The sequence below is a fragment of the Cynocephalus volans genome, chromosome 9 (assembly GCF_027409185.1).
Source record: "Cynocephalus volans isolate mCynVol1 chromosome 9, mCynVol1.pri, whole genome shotgun sequence".
In the NCBI taxonomy this organism is placed as follows: Eukaryota; Metazoa; Chordata; class Mammalia; order Dermoptera; family Cynocephalidae; genus Cynocephalus; species Cynocephalus volans.
The window spans coordinates 18,014,491-18,026,774 of NC_084468.1; the positions used below are offsets into that span (position 1 = coordinate 18,014,491).

Below are 12,284 nucleotides of genomic sequence, written 5' to 3' on the forward strand. Positions count from 1 at the left end.
ATACATTACCCAGTTTCAGGTATTGTGTTATAAGCAACAGAAATGGACTAATACAGTCTACTTCTTGAAGGGCTGCTGTTTCTAGGCTGTTACAGCATGTTCTGCTGGGTGTCTTCCCACCTCACCGCTCCTTTTCAGTGTCCTTTTCTGTCTCCTCCTTCACCCATCCTCTAAATGCTGAAGTCCTCCACATCCAAAGCTGGAATCCTCCATTTTTATCTCTCTTCAGTCATTCTCAGTAGTCAAAAGCATGTCCTCCAGAGTCAGAGTACCTTGGCTCAATCCCAGACTCGCCACTATCTGACTGTGACAGTAGGGAGGTTACTTCACCATTCTGTGCTTCAGATTTTATTTTAATAAAATCCTATTTCCCAGGGCTGCTAAGAGAATGGATAGAGTGAATTATATCTAAAGTGCTTTGGACAGAGCTGGTTCATTATATGTAGTCAATACATGTTATTTTTATTATAATTGTTAGTAATAATTCATTCCTGTATTAGGCTTGTATGTGTTGCTTACAACAAAATTCCTGAAACTGGATAATTTATAAAAAATGAAACTTATTTCTTACATTTTTGGAGGCTGGAAAGTCCAAAGTCCAGGCAACACATCTGCTGAGGGCCTTTATCTTAGTGGTGACCCTCCACAGCAACTCAGGGTCTGACATGGTAAGAAAGAGCTGAGCAAGGGAGCTAACCTGATCAGTCATTCTCCTTAAAAATCCATCAAAACCACATCTGTTGCCACTCATTAAACCATCAATGGATTAATCCATTCATGAGGGCCCAGTCTTCACAATCTAATCACCTCTTGAAAGCCCTGTGTTTCAGTTGCCATAATAGGATTTCCCACTTAACACTGGTACAGTGTAGATTACAACACATGAACTTTTGGGGGACACATTTACCTATAACAATTCCTATGGCCTTAGATAGTATATATACACTGATGACTCTTAAATTTATATCTTCAGCTCCAAACACCCCTCTTACTTAGCTCTATAAAATCATGTATCATATGTCCAACCACTGGAATTTATCAAACTTTACAAGACTAACTCCAAATTTTTCATCACTAACTCCTAATACCTCAAACCCACTCAACTTTTTCCTCCAGTTTTCTGCCTCTTAGTGAATGGTACCAATGACCAGTAAGGGGATCCAAATCCTTGACGTTGGTGTTACTAACACTTCTATCTGTCTGTCTGTCTGTCTGTCTGTCTATCTCTCAGATTTATTTTAAGGAATTGGCTCATGCAATTGTGGAGGCTAGCAAATCCAAAATCCGTGGGACACGGAGGCAGGCTGGAAACTCAAGCAGGATTTCTATTTCATAGTCTTGAGGCAGAATTCCTTTTTCTCCAAGAAACCACTATTTCTGCTCTTAAGGCCTTCAGCTGATTGGATGAGGCCCACTCACATTATCACAGTTAATCTGCTTTACTTAAAGCCAACTGATTACAGATGTTAATCACACTTACAAAATACCTTTATAGTATTTCACCAAAAACCTGAGCACCATAGCCAAGCCAAGTTGATGTATAAATTTATCATCATCATATCTTCCCTAGATCACCTGATCCCACATGTGTTTTTCTCAGAGTTCTGTCATTTTTCTTCATTGGATGTGTCATAGTTTGCTCTTAATTATTATTATTATTATTATTATTATTATTATTATTATTGCTTACTTATTAGCTTTCCACTTCCTCCACTAGACTCCAACATCTATGAGTTAGGAAGAATTCTTTTATTCCATCAATACATATTCAATACTAGCAAAACCCTAAGTATTCAATAAATAGGTGGTGCTCAATATGTGTTTCTGGAAAGGATTAACAACCAAGGGGAGCCTGAGATGAGAAGTTTTGACTCAATGTTCTAAAATTCTATAGGTGTTAGAATAACATAAATTAAGAATAATTCATTAGATAAAAAATAACTGATTCTTTCTTATTTTCCTTTCACACATTCACTTCCTTTGTATTTCCCCCAAATAATTTAATCAGCATAGACTTAAGAGGACTTACAGTCTAACACACTCAGCCCACATGTAGCATTGAAAAGACTTCCAAAGTTTTGGCAGCTTATTTTATTTCAATGAAAACTTGAATGCATGCCAGGATCACTGGAATAATTGCCAGTTAGACTTATATTAATGAACACATTTAAGTGGGGATCGTAAAAACTGGAAAATGATCTGATTTTATGGAGTAGGTTCAGTGCCAGCAACATGTAGTGATGGATGGTGCCCCAGATTTGTTTTTAGTTTTAGCCACAAAACATCCAAAGTTGCACAGCAGGCTTTTTAAGAAACATGTTCTGAATTCAAAAACTTATTTATTGGGCTCCCAGTGATACATTTTTATGAGCAAATTTGTTTTTCCAAAAAGAATGAGAAGGAGTCATGCTGTTAAAGTTGATCCGCACAGCAGTCTTACCACCACCCCGTGCTAGAGGTCTGTGCTATATGTACAACAAATCGTATTAACAAGGCTCCTTGGATGAAGCTGCTTTTGAACTTGCCACGTATTCACTTCTGAGGTACAGTGCCAAGGGGAGTAAGAAATCTCAAAACATTCATAAGACAGAGACATTCTTCTTCTTATTATTTCAATGCTGATCCTTCAAGTGATATTTTAGATTGAAGTATCAGTTGACACACTGCTCCCAGACTGAAAAAAATGCCTTAGGAGGATTAGTTGAATCTTAGTACATCCTTAGGAATATTCACTAGAAAAATTCAGTAGAAGGAGGTTTTATTGACTTCAGCAGAGTGCTAGTTGTTCCCCCAATTCAGTTTCTTCTTTTATATGCATACACTGCTATTCAGCTGGGAACTCTGTTTCCCAGCTTCCCCTAGAACTGGGTGGTCCATGTGACTAGGTTTGAGCCATTGATATGAGTAAAAGCGATGTAAATATTCTTTGTATTATCTCTAAATTAAGATAAGTCCCTTGACCATCCCTAGACAATGACTATTTCACCTTCCCTCATTCTTTTTTGGAAAAACTAATTGGCTAACAAAAATGTATTATGGGGAGCTCAAAAAATACCTTTTCCAATTCAGTACATGTTATTTAAAGAGCTTGCTCTGTAACTTTGGATGTGAACATGGCAGTGACCCAGTTTACACAGTATAGATTGGAACAGTACTCTAGTCAAGGGATAGCAGGACAATGTGTTGGAAGGAAACTGAGCCACTGAAAAATGTCTAGATGTAGCATGACTGTTCCATCAGCCTGGACCAACCCAACTGTAAATTGAGAGAAAAATAAAAATTTGATCTCATTTACAGGATTGTTGTAGATGAGTGGATAAATAATTTTAGAGTCTTTAGGAATACTTCTGGTACCTTTTTACTTTACAGAGAGGTTGCTTTTACTTAAGCTGTTTTTTAAAATTACCCACATCTCTATGTTGCATTATCTCTTTAAAGTATCACAAATTATGTTATCTTTTTTTTGATTTTCACAAAATCACAGTAAGAGAATCATTTTGAAAAAAGATTATATTTGTTTCTCCAGCCATTCAAGGGACAGAATAAAAGCAACCACAATAAAGTGCACTATTTCCAAATTCATCTTCAGGGAAATCTTAATAGAGCTAATCTGTGTTTTCTAACTTTTGGGGGGAAGGGGGGTGTCCTGTTATATAAAATATGAATTAAAGTTTGAGAGTATGGAAAATAAATTTTAAGAAAATGCTTCTAAACAGTGACATAGTTCAGAGTAGCAGCATAGTAACGATGCACTAATAATGAAAATAGTAACAGCTACATTCTGAGTGTTATCAAATCATCTGTGAGATATTATTTCTCCAGTTTTGCAGATGGGATAGATGAAGCCAAGGGAGGTGAAGTATCTTGCCCAAGGGGAACCAGAACTAGCATCTAATTACATTATAAATCTCACTCCAAAATATGCCCACTTTTGTGCAGAAAAATGTTAACATAGCACATCCGAGACTGCTGTCTTCAGAAAGGCCTGCTTGCAAGGCTGGCCCTTGGCTAGTGTTTGGGAACTTGAACTTTGGGAGAGTTTCTACCATTCTCTGATACGAGTGGCTCACTGTGATTGAACTGATGATGCAAACAATATGTTTACATTGCTTTGCCTCTTAGGGTCTGGAATTTGGGTACTTGCTAGGCACTGAATGTCTAAGGGGCTTCCTTGCTAGAAAACATTTCACAAGTGTTGTCACGTGACTCATTGCTGGGAGAATTAAGCGTATCTTGTGTTATTCCACTAATAAAGGACTCTTGGAAGCTCATGTCAGGTTTCCTCCAAACATTACCCATGTGCCTTTTCCCTTTACAGATTTTCTTTTGCATCCTTGTGTTGTAATAAATAATAACCATGAATATGACTATATACTGAGTCTGTATACTCAGTATATAGTCATATTCATGGTTATTATTTATTACAATACAAATAACACAAGGACAAATAACACACGATTTGTCCTAGCAAATCATCAAACCTGGAGATCATCTTTGGAGCCCCCAATATATTTTTCCTCTGTGCAATTAGTTCATTTGAAGGACACAGGATTTTATTTTCTTCCTGAGCATATAGAAATACCATATTTCTCAGGCTCCCTTGAAATCAGGTGGGGCCATATGATTGATTTCTGAATTTGGGCAGAAGGGATGGTCTGGCACTCCAGGGTAGGGCCATCAAATGCTCCACAAAATTTTTCTTGCTCTCTCTTCTCTCATCTGAGGACCAGATGCAGATGTCCCTCCCAGGTGAGGACGTTGACACCACAGGCAAGAGTGGAACCACTAGATGAAAGGAGCATCCTTGATAAACTGGTTGAGCAGAGCCCCACCCTGTCCCAACTGACCTACATGGGTATAGGAGATGAAAGATAAACCTTTCTGGTCTTAAGCCCATGAAATACTGGGCTGTGGGCTGTTGCAATAAGCCTGTTCTAGTGCTGAATAAGATACTTCACCTCTCTGGGCTTCAAATATCTCATCTGCAAAATTAGAGAAATAGCATCTCACAGATACTTAGCAAAGATATTGAATATAATGGATGCCACCATTCCCATCTCTTCTTCCAGTCTTTGAAATATGTTGCAAAAGCAAAAGCGATCCTTAAGCCACAGAGATCCCATGACTCATTTGATAGAATAATATTTGATGAGCGATAAAAGACACATAATCTACAGATGAAAACTCTGGATACTCTCTCAATAGAAATAAATAATCCAAGAAGCATCTAAATGCCATAGAATATGCTTAACTTAAACTGATGCTTAAGGAAATATAATTCAGGGTGATATAACGGTCTTCATCATATATTTTAGTTACTTTGATTCTTAGAATAAGAAGAGGAAAGGACCTAAGGGCTCCAGTATCTATTTGCAACGCTCTAAATAAAAGTTATTATGCAAAAATTTTTGAATTCATCTTCTCATTTACATGGGTATTAATATCTTGAATCTTCAAAGGGTAATTTGATGTCCAAAGATGCTAAACCATGTCCCTAAGGTAGAAAATAGCAGTTGTAAAGTTTGAACCCAGGAGAGCACTTGCGCTATGCCAGTCCTCGGGAGTCAGAGGGGAAGCCGTGTGAATTGCTTAGGACTAAAGACTACCTTCTGCTCAGAAAGCAGAAAGTCTAACAGAAAACTTGAAAAGTCTAACAGAAAACTCTGCTAAGACATAGGAAGTAACATTTTAACTCTGTTCTTATACCTTGATTCTAAAGTACATGAGTAATACTTTGCACTTAAGAAAGATCTTTTATCTGAGTCTTTCAAGAGCTGAGCAAAACCAGTTATGACCCACCCCCCTTCATGATGGGAAGAAAAGATCTTAATCCCTAATTTGCAGACAGGGAGACAGAAGCTGCCAGGGACAAAGTGACTTCCTGAAGGTCACATGATCAGTCTATGAAAGGTTTCCTCAAGAATAGCTCTGAGGGCTATGACAAAAGAGCAATTACCTTATGCAATTAACAGTGTATGTCTCCATTCTGACCACTATATCCCACTCTTTCCCCTGCATGTGCTAAATGCTCCCCCCCCAACCCTCCCTACTGTAAGTAGGACTTGGTACTTTTAAGGTAAATGTACTTTGTCAAAAATGTAGATCCCTATCATTTCACCCTCAGTTCCCTTCGTCCACTTTTCAAGGTCTCAGTGCAGAATTTCTCAAACACTTTGAGGGGGTGGGAAAGCCCCATCCAAAACCTCTCATCTCCTGCTGGTTGCAGGTTCCTTTGGCCACTACCTCAAAACTCTTGCAGAAATCAAGAAAAGGTTTGTTGTTGTTTTTGGCAAAATCTCCAAGGAGATACCTGGATTACAGGCAAAATACTGAGGCTGGGGATCAGCTGTGCTAGAGATGTGGCTCCAGACCAAATTCAGTGGCTTCACTCCACAAGGGTTGCTGCTCCCTCACAAACCCCACTGTGATGGACACACCCCACGATGACTGCTGATGAGTCACACTTTTTTCCATCTGCTCATCTTGAGTGCTGAGACATGCAAAGGAGGTGGGGTGAGAGGTCACACCCATGATGATGCTGCGTTAAATAAGGCTGTGTCTGTCTCAGCAGACTAGAGAGGCTCTTCCTTGCTTGCTTTGAAGAAGTGAGCTGCCATGTCATGAGAGAGCCTGAGAGGCCCATGTGGCAAGGGATTATGGGCAGCATCTAGGAGCTATGTGGCCCCAGGTTGACAGCCAGCAAGAAAGTGGGGATCTCATATGTACAACCACAAGGAACTGAATTCTGCCATCAATCATGTGAGCTTGGAAGAGAATCTCCAGATCCAGAAAAAAACACAGCCCAACCAACACCTTGATCATAGCCTTCTAAGAGTTTGATCAGAGGACCCAGTGAAGTGATTTCTGGACTTCTGATCCTCTTAACTGTGATATAGTGAACTACTTTTTTGTTTGATTTTTGTTTTCTTTTTTGCATCTGGTTGGTGCAGGGATCCAAACCCTCGACATTGATGTTATCAGCACCACACTCTAACCAAGTGAGCTAACTGGCCAGCCCGAATGAATATGTTTTTAAGGAGGTTAGTCTGGAGTCAGAACTAGCGACTCTGTCTAATAAAAAAAAGAAGCTAAAGCATTACTTCCTCTCCCTGACCACTAAATATGCACTAAATTGTGACACAGAAATAGAAAACTAATAGGAACATCTTCTACTTTTAAGTGAAAAGGACAATAACAAGTAGTCAAATGATGCCTTAAAGATATATTTGATTATAATGGATTTACTTACTTAATATAACTCAAAATAGTGAAAGAAAAGGAATGAGGGAAAGATTCGAGAGAGGAGAGAGTCAGTTGTCTAAAGCATAATTTTTTAACTACTTGCAAGTATCTCTAATCCTGTTCCTGAAAAATAGGAAGAATGGGCTATAAATTATTAATTAATGAAAGGAAATGCCAAAGAGGCATTACCATATTAAAACACAGTGCCCCAGCAGACCATGCACAACCACCTAAAATTAAACTGGAGTTATAGTTGATTTTGAAAGAGAGCAGCAAAGCGAGATTACAAATCACCTATATAGATACTTGTATGACCTTCTAGGCCCGTGTTTACCAATGTGGCTTTCTGTTCACTGTTGATTATAAAGTGAATTTTTTAAAAAAAAATTAAGGAGCTCATAAATTTACAAAAATAGAAAGGATCCCTGGACATTACCCCAGGCTTAACTGAATCAAATCATCAGAGGTTAATACCTGTTACCCCCTTCCATCTCCTACACGTGCACACACAAGCACACACGCAGACGTGCACCTCATCCACCGAGGATCTCTTGAGGTTCCAATGTATCCCGTCTCATCATTGTTATTTGATATTATAGGGCTGATCACAGTCAATTCCTTTTGTGATAGAAGCACCTTATAGATCTCATACATCTGGTTCAATGGTTCTCAGTCTTGGTGGCACATTATAATTCCCTGAAGAACTTTATAAATCTGGATGCTTGAACTTTTCCCCAGAACAATTACATCCAAATAACCAAGTATGGCTCCCAACTATTTGCAATTTTTAAAGTTCCCCAGATGATTGCAATGTGCAGTTCAGTTTGAGACTGCTGATCTGTAGATAATACTTTGTATCTTTCTGCATCCTTTCTAATTCATCATTATGTAGCCTAACACCCAAACACTGTGTTGGAGGTGGGTAGGCCAAACACAACTGCCCCACTTTGATGGGACACACAACTGAGATTCACCATTTGGGACCAACTATGATAACTTTTTGTTGAACTTCATGTTTATTATATTTGTTTATTTTTAGATGCAATGTAGTGATTGATCATTATCCCAATTTATGAGACATGGGCACACAGACAACAGAGTCAAAGAGAGCTGCCCAAGCAAGTAAGGTATGGACCAGAGTCTGAGTGACACCAAAGCTTACAATTTCTGCACCAGTGATTCACAAAGGGTGGCCCCCAGACCAGCAGCATCAGCATCATCTGGCAACATATAAGAAATGCAAATTCTGTGCCCCAATGCCACACTTACTAAGCATAATCTTTCAGACTGGGGCCCAGGAATGGGTGTCTTAACAAGCCCTTCAGGTGATTCTGAAGCACATTCAAGGCGGACAAAGACTGCTGTATATTCTTCTCCACTTCTATCAGCTGCACACTTTTGGAGACCAGCTCCACGTGTGGCAAGAGAAATAAAATGTATGGATGTCTCAGTGAGTAAGACAGGGTGAGGGGATGAGAAATTTTCTCTCACTGTCTTCCCTTTCTCCCATTCCTCATTTATATTAAGAATCTGTGATGAAAAAAGAGGGAATCTTATCAGAGATACTGTATAGAGAAAAAACAAACAAACAAACAACTGGGGGCACTGGTAATCTTTACCTGCAGGAGTGCCTGGCCATGGTGAGCCACTTTCTTGCAAGTGTGGCTATTTTTAGATATTGATGAATGATTTATCCTTTTAATCAAAATATGAAGAGTTTTAAAATGTTTCATTAAAAATGAATATCCCAACTGTTTCCAGGGAAATGATTTTTATGATCTTAAGGGCTTTGAGATAATTGCTGTTTGGGACATGAAGGGCAGTCGGTTTGCTTTCTCTGATGAAAGCTGGTTCAGATTGCTGCCATCCTGAGAAATGGGAGTACTGCTGACCTGCTTTTGTGTCTCTCTTGCTATGCTTTAGGGTGCATTTATTAGAGTTGCACATTTGACCAGGGAAAATAAAAATTAAAAGGCCACTCATGTTAGATTTATCAGAGACACCGATTAATATTTTCTGAGCAAACAGCAAAATCCTTTCTTTTAAACAAGTATATCAAATATGCTTTGGGCACATTCAGGTCTGATGGAAATTCATCTCAAGGGCCCGGGGCAGGCAGAAAGAGAAAGCAATGGAGAGAAAAGAAAAAATAGGGAAAGAGGAAGGAAGGGGAAGAAGCAGACAAGATTTGACAAGGGGAAGAGACAGAGGAGATAAAAAGAAAAGTAGAGTGTGAAAAGAGGAATGAAGAAATAGAGGCAGGGGCAGAGGGGTAGAAAAGGGGAAAGAAAGAAGAGGTTGGGGAAAGAATGGAAGGGAAGAGAAGAAAAGAAAGAGAGGACAAATAGGCAAAGAATAAAAAAAAAAAAGACAGAAGAAAGTAGTGAATGCAGACTTTGGAACCTGACAATTTATTGTGAAGTGCCACTTTTCTAAGACATGCCACAGAGTTGCTGGCTCCAAAGGTTAATGATGGCAGTCATCATGATTCCAATTTACAGCAAATGAGATGAAAGGCAGCCAGACCCCTAATGGAGAGGCCCTGCAGCGATGGCAGTGGAATGAGAACGTGGCAGGTAGCAGCCGTCGAGGAACACAGGGCGCTGGGAGGTTGGTTTTTCTCCTTCATTCAACAACCATTTTGTCCCTGATGCACAACCCAACGTTAAAAAAAAATTTAAAAAGTTAGAAAAGAATTAGAGCAAAGAGTTTAGATGTCCACACGAACACACTTAAAGTTTTAATCTGTAATTAGCCCTCTCTTAGCATTGACTTTTGGCCACGACCTGGTCTTTCATGCCTCCTTTCTGTCCGTGTCCTTGCTGCAGTTGTTTCGTTTTAAGTGCTTGCTCTTCCTGAAGCCTGCAAACCCTTGCAGAATAGGCAGAACGAATAATTCTCTAACCTCGTTGTCAAAGCCCCTTTCTCTTTACGCATGTGTATTGAAGTGTATCACCTTGACAGATCACACATCAAGATTCTTTTAATTTGTGTGTGACGAGTACCCATCCCCATTCTGTCCCCCTCTCTCCCACCAGTCTACCCCCACAAAGGCCTGGGTGTTAGTAGATGACCAAGTTTTGGAGGAGAGAAAAAGCTACTCTGCATGATGGTGGAAGGAAAGTGTGGAAAGTCCAGGGCAAGGAGAGGGGGGAGGAGCAGAAGTGGGATAGAGAAAGGCCCCACACAGTGAGAGGGATGGTGGGAGGCTGCATGCAGTATGCATGAGAAAATCCTATAAAAATATTCTGCAAGGTCAACTAGAGTTATGAATTATCTGACACAATAGTTTTCTTTTTTTCTTTTTTTGGCTACAAAGGAGGAGGCAGAATTTCTAATCTGGCCTGCATGAGGTTGGACAGAGGCAGCATTCGAGGTGGTCAGATTTGAAAAGGCTGGAATTAGCAGAGATCTTTAGGCACCATAGACTTCTACAGGCCATGCAATTGGAGTTCTTAGTTGGGTAGCTGCTGTGGTTTGAATGTCTCGCCAAGCTCGTGTTGGAAGTTAACCCCAATATCGTGGTGGAAGGTGGGGCCTTTAACAGGTGATTGGATCATGAGGACTGCACCCTTGTGAATGGATTGATCCATTCATGGAGTAATGGGTTGATGGTTTAATGGGTTGTCATGGACATGGTTCTCATCGTCCCACTCTCTTACCATGTGATACTCTGTGTTGCCATGGAACCCTGTGGAGAGCTCCCATCCATGAGAAGGCCCTCACCAGATTTGCCCCCTGAACTGTGGACCTCTCAGCCTCCAAAACTTCAAGAAATAAATTATATTTCTTCATAAATTACCCAGTGTCAGGGTTCCTATTATAAGCAATAGAAACGAACTAATGCAGTGAGTTTGGGGAAGGATCAAAGCAATTTAATTTGGATTTCCAGGGGCATCTATAACTACTTTGGTTTACATATGTACAAGAACAAAATATATGTTGGGGTGTGTATGCCATTTGATACACAAATATTTGATACTTTTAAGATGGATTATTTTCAAATAGACTCATAACAGCAAGCGTTCTCTCCCTCTGCAAACCATAAGCTCCTTAAGGAAGGAAGCAAATCTTCTCTGGTTTTTGAATAACCTGCAGCATCTAGCTTAACACCAAGGACATACCAAGTATTCAGCAAGAGGGTGTTCCCAGCAGATTGCTGGATTCCCTCACTGTCTCTCACCCTGTGCTCTGGCATGCACGGGTATCACTCCTTTTGAAGACTAGTCACCCAGGAGGGAGGGCATGTGCATGCAGCAGAGGCTGTGCCTACAGATACCTGTGGCTTAGAGTCGATGGAAGCATGGTTTTTACCGACTATGAAACTTACACTAATTTTTCTCCACTGCCAGGAATGCAGTTCCTTGATGGTCCCTAGTCTATCTTAAACATTCAAGTCAAGCACCAGATTACAGTTCAAATATGAGGAGATGATTAGAGATTACTGGAATGATGTCATTATAGTTGAAAAAAAAAACTCAACTAAGAATTGAATTGAGTACTTTTTTAAGTACTCATCCATGTTAAATGGGCAACTACACTGTATCAGATGTGCCAAAGTGAACCCCAGTCCCAATGAATATTGATTATATTCATATCTAGGGAGGCTCAGCATGAAATGCACAAATAACGGGACACTCACAGAATCGTGTATTTTCCCTCTTTCCCTCTCACTTCTCAGTACTCCTCTGAGAACCGTGCAAAGGTAAAGTCAGAAAGAAAGTTCTTACATTCTTAAATCCTCTGTAAAGAATCTGAAGCTCTTTCTTGGTAAATTTGCTCTGGGCTTCCAGAAGCTCCAGGGCCTCAGGCCGATGCCTGACGGTGGCCATCTCCAGCTCATCTTCCACGCTGTCTGTGGAGGAAACAAGAAAGAATCTTAAGACCAGTCTCTGTTCACCGATGCTTATACACAGCCATACAGGAAAACAGAAGCAAGTGTTTGCTAGATGTTTGTGATTTGTCCACAGAGGAAGGATCCTCACTGCCCATAAAGTCTTTACATTTCCCAGATTTAACAATGTTACGCTAAGACACTTCGA

The 12,284-nt window shown here is 39.9% G+C and overlaps 1 protein-coding gene across 3 annotated transcripts in view; it reads right to left on the reverse strand.

Annotated features, from left to right (window-relative positions):
• Positions 1-12,284, reverse strand: part of KCNIP4 (potassium voltage-gated channel interacting protein 4) — a 218,369-nt gene that overhangs the window by 86,042 nt on the left and 120,043 nt on the right. For 2 of the 3 annotated variants that reach the window (XM_063107891.1, XM_063107892.1), the window contains exon 2: positions 11,973-12,097. In XM_063107891.1, the coding sequence (XP_062963961.1) occupies positions 11,973-12,097 (125 nt within the window). Of the gene's footprint in view, positions 1-11,972; positions 12,100-12,284 lie in introns of all 3 variants that reach the window. The other variant, XM_063107893.1, reaches the window with a different exon arrangement.